The 15,827-nt window shown below is 43.1% G+C and overlaps 1 protein-coding gene across 1 annotated transcript in view; it reads left to right on the top strand.

Annotated features, from left to right (window-relative positions):
• cntn5 (contactin 5) overlaps positions 1-6,854 on the top strand; it is a gene marked incomplete at its 5' end in the record, with an annotated part of 395,923 nt that extends 389,069 nt beyond the window's left edge. The window contains 3 exons of the mRNA XM_038962131.1: positions 3,322-3,490; positions 6,570-6,620; positions 6,784-6,854. Of these exons, the coding sequence (XP_038818059.1) occupies positions 3,322-3,490; positions 6,570-6,620; positions 6,784-6,854 (291 nt within the window). The remainder of the gene's footprint in view (positions 1-3,321; positions 3,491-6,569; positions 6,621-6,783) is intronic.
• Between the last annotated feature and the right edge of the window lie 8,973 nt (positions 6,855-15,827).

Genomic DNA, 15,827 nt, shown 5'->3' with positions numbered 1-15,827 from the left:
TTAATCACCCCCAGCTAACTCACCCAACCATACTGTCATACTGTATATACTGTAGTCTCTTAACCACCCCCAGCTAACTCATCCAACCATACTGTCATACTGTATATAGTCTCTTAATCACCCCCAGCTAACTCACCCAACCATACTGTCATACTGTATATACTGTAGTCTCTTAATCACCCCCAGCTAACTCACCCAACCATACTGTCATACTGTATATAGTCTCTTAATTACCCCCAGCTAACTCATCCAACCATACTGTCATACTGTATATACTGTAGTCTCTTAACCACCCCCAGCTAACTCATCCAACCATACTGTCATACTGTATATAGTCTCTTAATCACCCCCAGCTAACTCACCCAACCATACTGTCATACTGTATATACTGTAGTCTCTTAATCACCCCCAGCTAACTCACCCAACCATACTGTCATACTGTATATAGTCTCTTAATCACCCCCAGCTAACTCATCCAACCATACTGTCATACTGTATATAGTCTCTTAATCACCCCCAGCTAACTCACCCAACCATACTGTCATACTGTATATAGTCTCTTAATCACCCCCAGCTAACTCACCCAACCATACTGTCATACTGTATATACTGTAGTCTCTTAATCACCCCCAGCTAACTCATCCAGCCATACTGTCATACTGTATATAGTCTCTTAATCACCCCCAGCTAACTCATCCAACCATACTGTCATACTGTATATACTGTAGTCTCTTAACCACCCCCAGCTAACTCATCCAACCATACTGTCATACTGTATATAGTCTCTTAATTACCCCCAGCTAACTCACCCAACCATACTGTCATACTGTAGTCTCTTAATCACCCCCAGCTAACTCATCCAACCATACTGTCATACTGTATATACTGTAGTCTCTTAATCACCCGCAGCTAACTCACCCAACCATACTGTCATACTGTATATAGTCTCTTAATCACCCCCAGCTAACTCATCCAACCATACTGTCATACTGTATATACTGTAGTCTCTTAATCACCCCCAGCTAACTCATCCAACCATACTGTCATACTGTCATACTGTAGTCTCTTAATCACCCCCAGCTAACTCACCCAACCATACTGTCATACTGTATATAGTCTCTTAATCACCCCCAGCTAACTCATCCAACCATACTGTCATACTGTATATAGTCTCTTAATCACCCCCAGCTAACTCATCCAACCATACTGTCATACTGTATATACTGTAGTCTCTTAATCCCCCCCAGCTATCTCATCCAACCATACTGTCATACTGTAGTCTCTTAATCACCCCCAGCTAACTCACCCAACCATACTGTCATACTGTAGTCTCTTAATCACCCCCAGCTAACTCATCCAACCATACTGTCATACTGTAGTCTCTTAATCACCCCCAGCTAACTCATCCAACCATACTGTCATACTGTATATAGTCTCTTAATCACCCCCAGCTAACTCACCCAACCATACTGTCATACTGTATATACTGTAGTCTCTTAATCACCCCCAGCTAACTCATCCAACCATACTGTCATACTGTATATACTGTAGTCTCTTAATCACCCCCAGCTAACTCATCCAACCATACTGTCATACTGTCATACTGTAGTCTCTTAATCACCCCCAGCTAACTCATCTAACCATACTGTCATACTGTATATACTGTAGTCTCTTAATCACCCCCAGCTAACTCATCCAACCATACTGTCATACTGTATATACTGTAGTCTCTTAATCACCCCCAGCTAACTCATCCAACCATACTGTCATACTGTCATACTGTAGTCTCTTAATCACCCCCAGCTAACTCATCTAACCATACTGTCATACTGTCATACTGTAGTCTCTTAATCACCCCCAGCTAACTCATCCAACCATACTGTCATACTGTATATAGTCTCTTAATCACCCCCAGCTAACTCACCCAACCATACTGTCATACTGTCATACTGTAGTCTCTTAATCACCCCCAGCTAACTCATCCAACCATACTGTCATACTGTATATAGTCTCTTAATCACCCCCAGCTAACTCATCCAACCATACTGTCATACTGTATATAGTCTCTTAATCACCCCCAGCTAACTCATCCAACCATACTGTCATACTGTATATACTGTAGTCTCTTAATCACCTCCAGCTAACTCATCCAACCATACTGTCATACTGTAGTCTCTTAATCACCCCCAGCTAACTCATCCAACCATACTGTCATACTGTATATACTGTAGTCTCTTAATCACCCCCAGCTAACTCACCCAACCATACTGTCATACTGTATATAGTCTCTTAATCACCCCCAGCTAACTCATCCAACCATACTGTCATACTGTATATACTGTAGTCTCTTAATCACCCCCAGCTAACTCATCCAACCATACTGTCATACTGTATATAGTGTAGTCTCTTAATCACCCCCAGCTAACTCATCCAACCATACTGTCATACTGTATATACTGTAGTCTCTTAATCACCCCCAGCTAACTCATCCAACCATACTGTCATACTGTATATACTGTAGTCTCTTAATCACCCCCAGCTAACTCACCCAACCATACTGTCATACTGTATATAGTCTCTTAATCACCCCCAGCTAACTCACCTTCCCTGCTAGCCTTCCTCAGGTCAGTTGGTGTAAATGAGAATGTGTTCTCAGTCATCCTAAAATTTAAGGTTGTAAAAAACAAGCTAACTAAACAGCCAGATACAAACTGCCTATAGCCAACATCGTTAGTGCTCTATGGAAGACGGCTGGAGCCAGGAACCACAGCATCTGTATAGGTCTTATTAGCTCCGGCAGTGACCCAGCTGAATAAACTTAGCCTACAGGTCTGAAACAATGTCTACTGTGGCATGTTGACCGGAGGAAGGCTATTGCAACTGAAGCATTGTATAAATGGCTGCAGGAATAAGACACTGTCTATAGAAATCCGTATCCGTATCTACGTGTATTACATCAGAAATCCGTATCCGTATCCACGTGTGTTACATCAGAAATCCGTATCCGTATCTACGTGTATTACATCAGAAATCCGTATCCGTATCTACGTGTATTACATCAGAAATCCGTATCCGTATCTACGTGTATTACATCAGAAATCCGTATCCGTATCTACGTGTATTACATCAGCAATCTGTATCCGTATCTACGTGTATTACATCAGCAGTCTCAACTGTGTGTGGAGGGGGGGGGGGGGTGTTGTTTGTGGGTCCTAAAGGTTGATTGATGAATTTATTGATTGACTGACTGGTGATCTAGTGACTGACTGGCTGATGATTGAGTGACACTGACTGATTGATTGGTTCTGGGTCCAACTACAGGTGTTGTTGAGTCAGGAGGGGCGTGTCCACAATCAGGTGATGAGGACCATCACCCCGTCGGCCGTCCTCTCTCTCCCGGAGGGAGGCACCTACATCATTGAGGTGCGGGCTGTGAGTGAGGGGGGAGAGGGAGCAACCAGCTCCCAAGTCAGAGTACTCACCTCTTCAGGTAAGACAAGACTCTAGTAACACACTCAACCCAACACACATTGTGGTATTTCACTTACAGTGGGGCAAAAAAGTATTTAGTCAGCCACCAATTGTGCAAGTTCTCCCACATAAAAAGATGAGAGAGGCCTGTAATTTTCATCATAGGTACACTTCAACTATGACAGACAAAATGAGAAAAAAAAATCCAGAAAATCACATTGTAGGATTTTTAATGAATTTATTTGCAAATTATGGTGGAAAATAAGTATTTGGTCAATAACAAAAGTTTATCTCAATACTTTGTTATATACCCTTTGTTGCATGACAGAGGTCAAACGTTTTCTGTAGTCTTCACAAGGTTTTCACACACTGTTGCTGGTTTTTGGCCCATTCCTCCATGCAGATCTCCTCTAGAGCAGTGATGTTTTGGGGCTGTTGCGGGCAACACGGACTTTCAACTCCCTCCAAAGATTTTCTATGGGGTTGAGATCTGGAGACTGGCTAGGCCACTCCAGGACCTTGAAATGCTTCTTACGAAGCCACTCCTTCGTTGCCCGGGCGGTGTGTTTGACCCCACGGGGTGAGATCTTGCGTGGAGCCCCAGATCGAGGGAGATTATCAGTGGTCTTGTATGTCTTCCATTAACTAATAATTGCTCCCACAGTTGATTTCTTCAAACCAAGCTGCTTACCTATTGCAGATTCAGTCTTCCCAGCCTGGTGCAGGTCTACAATTTTGTTTCTGGTGTCCTTTGACAGCTCTTTGGTCTTGGCCATAGTGGAGTTTGGAGTGTGACTGTTTGAGGTTGTGGACAGGTGTCTTTTATACAAGTTCAAACAGGTGCCATTAATACAGGTAACGAGTGGAGGACAGAGGAGCCTCTTAAAGAAGAAGTTACAGGTCTGTGAGAGACAGAAATCTTGCTTGTTTGTAGGTGACCAAACACTTATTTTCCACCATAATTTGCAAATAAATTCATAAAAAATCCTACAATGTGATTTTCTGGATTTTTTTTTCTCATTTTGTCTGTCATAGTTGAAGTGTACCTATGATGAAAATGACAGGCCTCTCTCATCTTTTTAAGTGGGAGAACTTGCACAATTGGTGGCTGACTAAATACTGTTTTGCCCCACTGTATATAGTACCTTGTAGTCCATTTACTAGGCTAGGAGTTAATGGACTAATCAACTACACCAAAATCCATCTTTTATTTCTACCGATATTCTGTTAAAAGTCTAATGCAGTCGTTTTTATTGCAATATCAAATCATTTCAAGGTAACAATTACGTACCTTACTGTGATGTTTTTTTTTTATAAAAAAAAATGTCAAAAATAAACAAAAATTGTTTCTTAGTAAAGAGCGATTTCCCAAGCAAGAATTTTGCTACGGCTGTCTGGGAGTGGTCTGAGTGGGGAGGAGAAAACTGAAAACTATCTGTGATTGGCTGAGAGCTTTGGAACTCTCTTTCTTATTGGTCTATCAACTAATTTAATGATGTCACCAGGCAGGCCAAAACTACCTCCCACCAAAACAGGCTGTCTTTTCAAACACCTCATACAATAAAAAGACATTATCATCATTTTAACAATTTCCCAGCATTATTGGAACCTCATAGTGTGGAAATATAGTATATAAAACACAGGAACATCACGTTTTTGACTGCACTGGGCTTTTAAAGTGCTTCATTGAGTCACCAGAGTCACAGCTGTTGCCTCAGCCAAGTTTCCCTTGGCTAATACTGTTTTAATTAACCACCTCCACACACACACACACACACACACCACTGCACACACTCACTCACAAACATATACACCACTGAACACACACACCCACCTACGCCACTGCACAGCCATTTAACTGTCAAACAAGAGAAATGTAAAGTTGACAATTTTCTACAGTTGTTCTCATCAGACATATAAATATGTTGTTCTCTCTTTGTCTGCCAGAGGAAAGATTCATTTCTGCAGTTTCAAAGCTGCTAACAATTCATGTCAAAGATTAGCACACTTCAGACTGCTGTGTGTGCTTGTGAATTATTTTAGCTTAATTTGTGTCTGAGAAGAAAACAGTCCTGACAAAAAATGTGGTTCTGTTGATTGGAAATGTTTGGCTTTCTTATAGCACAAGCCTGCCTGTCTTAACTTGTTATTTTTCCTTTAAATGCTGACTATTTAAGGAGTTTGTTTTCTTACCCAGAATCCAAACTGAATGTCATTCTGTTTCACTAGTTGTTTTCTCAGTGAAGTCAAACAATAATGAAATTGAGTTTCAGTTTGGAATCCAGGCTGCCTTTAGTCCTCTGCTCTCTGCTCTCTAGTCACTAAAGTTGTTGTTCCCTGTCTCCCCATCCATCCATTCCCCCGGTCTCTCCATCCATCCCTCCGTTCCCTGTCTCCCCATCCATCCCTCCATTCCCTGTCTCCCCATCCATCCCTCCATTCCCCCTGTCTCCCCATCCATCCCTCCATTCCCCCTGTCTCCCTCCATCCCTCCGTTCCCTGTCTCCCCATCCATCCCTCCGTTCCCTGTCTCCCCATCCTACCCTCCGTTCCCTGTCTCCCCATCCATCCCTCCGTTCCCTGTCTCCCCATCCATCCCTCCGTTCCCTGTCTCCCCATCCATCCCTCCGTTCCATGTCTCCCCATCCATCCCTCCGTTCCCTGTCTCCCCATCCTACCCTCCGTTCCCTGTCTCCCCATCCATCCCTCCGTTCCCTGTCTCCCCATTAACCCCTCCATTCCCCCTGTCTCCCCATCCATCCCTCCGTTCCCTGTCTCCCCATCCACCCCAACATTCCCCCTGTCTCCCTCCATCCCTCCGTTCCCTGTCTCCCCATTAACCCCTCCGTTCCCTGTCTCCCCATCCATCCCTCCATTCCCCCTGTCTCCCCATCCATCCCTCCGTTCCCCGTCTCCCCATCCATCCCTCCGTTCCCTGTCTCCCCATCCATCCCTCCATTCCCCGTCTCCCCATCCACCCCAACATTCCCCCTGTCTCCCTCCATCCCTCCGTTCCCTGTCTCCCTCCATCCCTCCGTTCCCTGTCTCCCCATCCACCCCAACATTCCCCCTGTCTCCCTCCATCTTTCCATCTCTAGGTGTCCGGGTGAAGAGTGGCCAGCGTTCGGTTCACAGCCTGCTACCATGGGGTCTGACATGGCCATGGACTATAGCGCTGCTCCTCTCTGTTCCTCTGGTGCCTTCAGCTTCCTGTTGAGGCCTCCGCCTCCTCCATCCCTCCATCCTCCTTTTCTTGGAGGGACCTCTCCTGCTTTCCTCATCCCTCATTCCTTCCATCCCTCCCTTCCTCAGACTGTCTGCTTGCTCTGGCCTTACGCATCAGCCAGTCAGGCCCAGGGCCTGCCAAGGAAATCCACTCCTGATACCAACAAACCATATCCATCAGCCAGTCAGGCCCAGGGCCTGCCAAGGAAATCCACTCCTGACACCAACAAACCATATCCATCAGCCAAGCAGGCCTAGGGCCTGCCAAGAGGATCCACTCCTGATACCAACAAACCATATCCATCAGCCAGTCAGGCCTAGGGCCTGCCAAGGAAATCCACTCCTGACACCAACAAACCAACAGATTGTTTACAGATGACGGATGGTTAAAAAACAACTATTATTTTCTGGGAGCGGAACTAAACTTTATTTAGTATGTTTTGGCAGTTCTTTCCAAGCATCACTTGTAGTGTTGTACTGTAACTGTGCACTCTAGTTTAATAATTTAGTTTGCATCCCAAATGGTACCCTATTCCCTATATAGTGCCGTATGGGGCCGGTCAAAAGTAGTGCACTATGTAGGGAATAGGGTGCCATTTGGGACGTAGCTTACCTTAACTTTATGGGCTGTTGTTTTCTGGTCATTGACTGGTGACTGGCATCCAACTGCTCTGAGGCTCTACAGAGTGTGAACAATTCCCTGAAAGCTGCTGCTGTTGAGGTGTTCTGGGTGTCTGACTGTCTGTCTGGCTGACTGTCTGACTGTCTGGCTGGGTGTCTGGCTGGGTGTCTGTCTGGCTGTCTATTTGTCTGTATGTCTCTGTCTGTCTGTCTGTCTGTCTGTCTGTCTGTCTGTCTGTCTGTCTGTCTGTCTGTCTGTCTGTCTGTCTGTCTGTCTGTCTGTCTGTCTGGCTGTCTGGCTGTCTGGCTGTCTCTGTCTGTCTGTCTATTTGTCTGGCTGTCTCTGTCTGTCTGTCTATTTGTCTATTTGTCTGGCTGTCTATGTCTGTCTGTCTGTCTGTAAGGTTGTAGTACTGGAATCAGCTTGAATCAGCCTGGCCTCCTTCTCGCTTTTCACTAGTTATCTGCATCCGTGTAGTCGTTGGCTGCCTAACAAGCATCAGCTCAGTAAAGATCAGTGCATAGTTTTCTTCAGAGAGAGAATGGAGAGTGGAACAATGAGAGGAAAAGAAAAACATGTTTTTATAGTATTTCCAGACTTGCTTTTTGTACATTGTTTAACCTTTTAGAAACACAAAGAAAAAGTGAGTGGTGTGTGTTTCAGCGAGGTCAAAGTTTGTGTTTTTCAGACAGCGAGGAGCAATGCTTGGTAATCTGTTGGACAGACAGGTATATCTGACCGCCTGGACTCAACTGTAGTGCCCAAACACATCTTTAGACAAAGACTTGATGACTCTGTGGAGTCTCATGGTGTCAGTACAAATAAATGGGATGTTTATTTTTTAACTGATTGTGGTCTGTCTTTACTATACTCTCTACAAGTATATACTGCACATTGTATTGTCTGAGGGGTTGTCCCTTTCCCACTCTAGTGAAATGAATATCATGTTCCCAATGTCTTCAACATCCAATCATGTCAAGGCTGATATCCTGACATTCAGTGTTCTCTGATGATTGATGCAATGCTAGGGTGATACATGTATATCCTGCTGAAGGGAGATATGTAGTCAGTCCTCCTGACCGTTCTCAGTGTTTCCTGATAATATGTCCTGCTGAAGGGAGATATGTAGTCAGTCCTCCTGACCGTTCTCAGTGTCCCCTGATAATATGTCCTGCTGAAGGGAGATATGTAGTCAGTCCTGACCGTTCTCAGTGTTCCCTGATAATATGTCCTGCTCTAGGGAGATATGTAGTCAGTCCTCCTGACCGTTCTCAGTGTTCCCTGATAATATGTCCTGCTGAAGGGAGATATGTAGTCAGTCCTGACCATTCTCAGTGTTCCCTGATAATATGTCCTGCTGAAGGGAGATATGTAGTCAGTCCTGACCATTCTCAGTGTTCCCTGATAATATGTCCTGCTGAAGGGAGATATGTAGTCAGTCCTCCTGACCGTTCTCAGTGTTCCCTGATAATATGTCCTGCTGAAGGGAGATATGTAGTCAGTCCTGACCGTTCTCAGTGTTCCCTGATAATATGTCCTGCTGAAGGGAGATATGTAGTCAGTCCTGACCGTTCTCAGTGTTTCCTGATAATATGTCCTGCTGAAGGGAGATATGTAGTCAGTCCTCCTGACCGTTCTCAGTGTTTCCTGATAATATGTCCTGCTGAAGGGAGATATGTAGTCAGTCCTGACCGTTCTCAGTGTTCCCTGATAATATGTCCTGCTCTAGGGAGATATGTAGTCAGTCCTCCTGACCGTTCTCAGTGTTTCCTGATAATATGTCCTGCTGAAGGGAGATATGTAGTCAGTCCTGACCGTTCTCAGTGTTCCCTGATAATATGTCCTGCTGAAGGGAGATATGTAGTCAGTCCTCCTGACTGTTCTCAGTGTCCCCTGATAATATGTCCTGCTGAAGGGAGATATGTAGTCAGTCCTCCTGACCGTTCTCAGTGTTCCCTGATAATATGTCCTGCTGAAGGGAGATATGTAGTCAGTCCTCCTGACCGTTCTCAGTGTTCCCTGATAATATGTCCTGCTGAAGGGAGATATGTAGTCAGTCCTCCTGACCGTTCTCAGTGTTCCCTGATAATATGTCCTGCTGAAGGGAGATATGTAGTCAGTCCTCCTGACCGTTCTCAGTGTTCCCTGATAATATGTCCTGCTGAAGGGAGATATGTAGTCAGTCCTCCTGACCGTTCTCAGTGTTCCCTGATAATATGTCCTGCTGAAGGGAGATATGTAGTCAGTCCTCCTGACCGTTCTCAGTGTTCCCTGATAATATGTCCTGCTGAAGGGAGATATGTAGTCAGTCCTCCTGACCGTTCTCAGTGTTCCCTGATAATATGTCCTGCTGAAGGGAGATATGTAGTCAGTCCTGACCATTCTCAGTGTTCCCTGATAATATGTCCTGCTGAAGGGAGATATGTAGTCAGTCCTCCTGACCGTTCTCAGTGTTCCCTGATAATATGTCCTGCTGAAGGGAGATATGTAGTCAGTCCTCCTGACCGTTCTCAGTGTTCCCTGATAATATGTCCTGCTGAAGGGAGATATGTAGTCAGTCCTCCTGACCGTTCTCAGTGTTCCCTGATAATATGTCCTGCTGAAGGGAGATATGTAGTCAGTCCTCCTGACCGTTCTCAGTGTTCCCTGATAATATGTCCTGCTGAAGGGAGATATGTAGTCAGTCCTCCTGACCGTTCTCAGTGTTCCCTGATAATATGTCCTGCTGAAGGGAGATATGTAGTCAGTCCTCCTGACCGTTCTCAGTGTTTCCTGATAATATGTCCTGCTGAAGGGAGATATGTAGTCAGTCCTGACCATTCTCAGTGTTCCCTGATAATATGTCCTGCTGAAGGGAGATATGTAGTCAGTCCTCCTGACCGTTCTCAGTGTTCCCTGATAATATGTCCTGCTGAAGGGAGATATGTAGTCAGTCCTCCTGACCGTTCTCAGTGTTCCCTGATAATATGTCCTGCTGAAGGGAGATATGTAGTCAGTCCTCCTGACCGTTCTCAGTGTTCCCTGATAATATGTCCTGCTGAAGGGAGATATGTAGTCAGTCCTCCTGACCGTTCTCAGTGTTCCCTGATAATATGTCCTGCTGAAGGGAGATATGTAGTCAGTCCTCCTGACCGTTCTCAGTGTTCCCTGATAATATGTCCTGCTGAAGGGAGATATGTAGTCAGTCCTCCTGACCGTTCTCAGTGTTTCCTGATAATATGTCCTGCTGAAGGGAGATATGTAGTCAGTCCTGACCATTCTCAGTGTTCCCTGATAATATGTCCTGCTGAAGGGAGATATGTAGTCAGTCCTCCTGACCGTTCTCAGTGTTCCCTGATAATATGTCCTGCTGAAGGGAGATATGTAGTCAGTCCTCCTGACCGTTCTCAGTGTTCCCTGATAATATGTCCTGCTGAAGGGAGATATGTAGTCAGTCCTCCTGACCGTTCTCAGTGTTCCCTGATAATATGTCCTGCTGAAGGGAGATATGTAGTCAGTCCTCCTGACCGTTCTCAGTGTTCCCTGATAATATGTCCTGCTGAAGGGAGATATGTAGTCAGTCCTGACCATTCTCAGTATGTCCATGATTAATAACGGCGCCGGAGTGGATGGCTGCCGTTTTACGGGCTCCTAACCAACTGTGCTTTTTTGTGTGTTTTTTTTCGCATTGTTTGTAACTCATTTTGTACATAAAGTTGCTGCTACCGTCTCTTATGACCAAAAAGAGCTTCTGGACATCAGAACAGCGATTACTCACCTCAAACTGGATGAAGGTTTTTTCTTTAATGAGCCCGACGCAAAGGATATACTGCTTCTCCGACACCAGGCTCAAATCCCTGTCATTCGCGTGAAAAAAAGGACTGAAATACAGGGGGCGGAGATCGGGGTGACTTGTGAGAATTTGTCTGCGAGTGGGTAGCCTGCCTTTACCATCCGTTCTATTGGCTAATGTGCAATCACTGGAGAATAAACTGGATGAGCTCCAGGGGTACACTCCAACACTCAGACATCATTAACAGATAGCCAGGGGTACACTCCAACACTCAGACATAGTTTACAGATGAAGCATGAGTGTTTAGTGAGGCAGTAGGATGACCAGGGATGTTCTCTTTATTTTGTGTTTTTTTTTACCTTTACTTATCTAGGCAAGTCAGTTAAGAACAAATTCTTATTTACATGATTACGTCTATGAATTGGACTATTTTCCTGTCATGCTTAACATTCAAAATGTAATGAGTACTTTTGGTTGTCAGGAAAAATATAAATAGTAAAGTAAAGATACCCCAAAAACTACTTAAGTAGTACTTTAACCTCTAACGCCTCACCAACCCGGATCCGGGATCCCCCCCATCAAAAAAGCTGACTAGCATAGCCTAGCCTAAAGCCACAGGGATATCATATAATAAAATGTTCATGAAATCACAAGTCCAAGACACCAAATGAAAGATACACATCTTGTGAATCCAGCCATCATTTCTGATTTTTAAAATGTTTTACAGGGAAGACACAATATGTAAATCTATTAGCTAACCACGTTAGCAAAAGACACCACTTTTTTACTCCACCATTTTTTTACTCCATCAGTAGCTATCACAAATTCGACCAAATAAAGATATAAATAGCCACTAACCAAGAAACAACTTCATCAGATGACAGTCTGATAACATATTTATTGTATAGCATATGTTTTGTTAGAAAAATTTGCATATTTCAGGTATAAATCATAGTTTACCATTGCAGCCACCATCACAACTCTCACCAAAGCGACTAGAATAACTACAGAGACCATCGTGTATTACCTAATTACTCATCATAAAACATTTCTTAAAAATACACAGCGTACAGCAGATGAAAGACACAGATCTTGTGAATCCAACCAATATTTCAGATTGTCTAAGTGTTTTACAGCGAAAACACAATATAGCGTTATATTAGCTTACCACAATAGCAAACATCACAACAGCATTGATTCAAGGCAAAAATAGCGATAATGTATAAACCACCAAAATATATTAATTTTTTCACTAACCTTCTCAGAATTCTTCAGATGACAGTCCTATAACATCATATTACACAATGCATATAGAGTTTGTTCGAAAATGTGCATATTTAGCGGCACAAATCGTGGTTATACAATGTGATTAGTGGCCAAAACTTCAAGCAATCTGTCCGGCGCCATCTTGGAGAGGCACCTATTCTAATCGAAAACTATTCATAAACTTGACTAAAAAATACAAGTTGGACAGCAAATGAAAGACAAATTAGTTCTTAATGCAATCGCTGTGTTACATTTTTAAAATTAACGTTACTTCAAGCATACAGCGTGCGCTAAAGCGAGACGCACCTAAATTCATGGCGGAATTATTATTTGACATTTGTCAACATAAATACGAATTAACAACATAAAGATTGCTTACTATTTGCCGAGCTTCCATCAGAATCTTGGGCAAGGTGTCCTTTCTCCAGAACAATCGTCTTTTGGTTGAAAGATGTCCTCTTCTCATGTGGAAATAGCAGCTAACGATAGCCACCCACTGGAGAGGTGCCCAACTAGTGAAAGCGCGTCACAAAGAAATCCAGGAAAATCGCAATAAACTGATATAAACTGCTATAAGTCGGTTTAAATTAACTACCTTATGATGTCTTTAACACCTATAACGAATAAAAACATGACCGGAGATATAGAACTGCTAAAACGAAAGCGTTTGCAGGACGCCATTGTGATGTCCTCTTGCGCCAGATGTCCCGTTGAAAAGAATGGTACTTCCGTTCCATGATCATTTATAGTGGCCCAGATTGCGCAATCCACTCCATTCAAATTCTCCCCGCTTACTGACATCTAGAGGAAGACGTATGCAGTGCATGTAGCCCGATGGCTTACATGGGGACTTATAAACTGACCTCAGAACAGGGACCTCGATTTCTGAAATCTCACTCCCTGACAGGAAATGTGCTGCAGAATGAGTTCTGTTTCACTCACTCAGAGAAATAATTCAAACGGTTTTAGAAACTAGAGAGTGTTTTCTATCCAATAGTAATAATAATATGCATATTGTACGAGCAAGAATTGAGTACGAGGCAGTTTAATTTGGGAACGAATTTTTACAAAGTCGAAATGGCGCCCCCCTTGTGTCAAGAAGTTAAATTTAAAAAAATATATAATAATGTTTAAATAATGTTTAAATACATGCTCTCTACCAAGAGAGTTTTCATCAGTATTTTTCGTAGCTGTCTATTTACCACCACACCCCGATGCTGGCACTAAGACCGCACCCAGCGACCTGTATAAGGCAAACAAGAAAATGCTCATCCAGAAGCCGCACTCCTCGTGGCCGGGGAGTTTAATGCAGGGAAACTTAAACCCGTTTTACCTCATTTCTACCAGCATGTCACATGTGCAACCAGAGGGGGAAAAAAATCGAGATCACTTTTACTCCATACAAAGCTCTCCCTCGCCCTCCGTTTGGCAAATCTGATCACAATTCTATCCTTCTATCCAATTCTATCCTGATCCCTGCTTACAAGCAAAAACGAAAACAGGAAGTACCAGTGACTCGCTCAATACGGAAGTGGTCAGATGACGTGGATGATACAATACAGGACTGTTTTGCAGCACAGACTGGAATATGTTCCGGGATTCATCCAATGGCATTGAGGAGTACACCACATCTGTCACCGGCTTTATCAATAAGTGCATCGACAACGTCGTCCCCGATGACCTTACGTCCAAACGAGAAGCAGTGGATTACAGGCAACATCCGCACCAAGCTAAAGGCTTTCAGAGAGCAGGATACTAATCCGAACGCTTATAACTACACCTTCTAACTACGCTTATAACTACTAATCCGGACACCTACTACACCTGCTCTAACGCTTGTTGGATGTACGGACTACAGAGTGAAGCCCAGCCGCGAGCTGCCCAGTGATGCGAGCCTACCAGACGGGATAAATGCCATTTATGTTCGCTTCGAGGCAAGCAACACTGAAGCATGCATGAGAGCACCAGCTGTTCCATTATTAATTATTAATTGGAAAGATGGAGTGTAAGACTAGTTCAGAAAGGGTACCATCGTACCAGCAGACGACACCACAAGAGATGCAGACATGGAGCTTGATGGAGGACGAATGTTGCTCAGAGCAATTTATTTTCTTCACAGCTCTCCATTTTTAAATCATATCAAATCCAATTTTATTGGTCACATACACATATTTAGCAGATGTTATTGCCGGTGTAGCGAAATGCTTGTGTTCCTAGCACCTACAGTGCAGTAGTATCTAAAAATTCACAACAATACACACAAATATAAAAGTAAAATAATGGAATTAAGAAATATATAAATATTAGATCGAGCAATGTTGGAATGGCATTACCTAAAATACAGTAGAATAGAATCCAGTATATATATATATATATATATGAGATGAGTAAAGCAGTATGTAAACATTATTTAACCTCTCTAGGGTACCTCTTCAATAGCCAGTAAAAGTGCAGGGCGCCAAATTCAAAACAACAGAAATCCCATAATTAAAATTCCTCAAACATACATGTATTTAACACCATTTTAAAGATACACTTGTTGTAAATCCAGCCACAGTGTCCGATTTCAAAAAAGCTTTATGACGAAAGCAAACCAAACGATTATGTTAGGTGAGTGCCTATTCACAGAATAACACAGCCATTTTTCCAGCCAAAGAGAGGATTCACAAAAAGCAGAAATATAGAAAAAATGAATCACTATCACTAAACTTTGATGATCTCCATCAGATGACACTCATAGGACTTCATGTTACACAATACATGTATATTTTGTTCGGTAAAGTTCATATTTATATCCAAAAATCTGAGTACATTGGCGCCTTACGTTCAGAAGTCACAAAACATCCTTTGATTTTGCAGAGAGCCACATCAACTTACAGAAAATACTCATAATAAACATTGCTAAAAGATACAACTGTTATGCATGGAATTTTAGATGCACTTCTCTTTAATGCAACCGCTGTGTCAGATTTAAAAAAAGCTTTACCGAAAAAAGCAAACCATGCAATAATCTGAGTCGGCGCTCAGAGCCCAATCAAGACACAAATATAGCCGCCATATTATGCAGTCAACAGAAGTCAGAAGTAACAATATAAACATTCACTTACCTTTAATGATCTTCATCAGAATGCACTCCCAGGAATCCCAGTTCCACAATAAATGTTTGTTTTGTTCGATAATGTCCATCATTTATGTCCAAATTCCTCCTTGTTGTTCTAGCGTTCAGTACACTTTCCAAACTCACGACGCGCGGGCAAGTCCAGCGGAAAGTACGGACGAAAAGATAAAAAAGTTATATTACAGTCCGTAAAAACATGACAAACGAAGTATTGAATCAATATTTAGGATGTTTTTAACATAAATCTTCAATAATGTTTCAACCGGAGTATTCCTGTGTCTTCAGAATTGCGATGGAATAGACCTCGCTCTCATGTGAACGCGCATGGTCAGAGCTTGTTCAGGTCATGGCAG

The sequence above is a fragment of the Salvelinus namaycush genome, chromosome 23 (assembly GCF_016432855.1).
Source record: "Salvelinus namaycush isolate Seneca chromosome 23, SaNama_1.0, whole genome shotgun sequence".
Classification (NCBI taxonomy): domain Eukaryota; kingdom Metazoa; phylum Chordata; class Actinopteri; order Salmoniformes; family Salmonidae; genus Salvelinus; species Salvelinus namaycush.
This window is presented reverse-complemented; position numbering and strand designations above follow the sequence as displayed.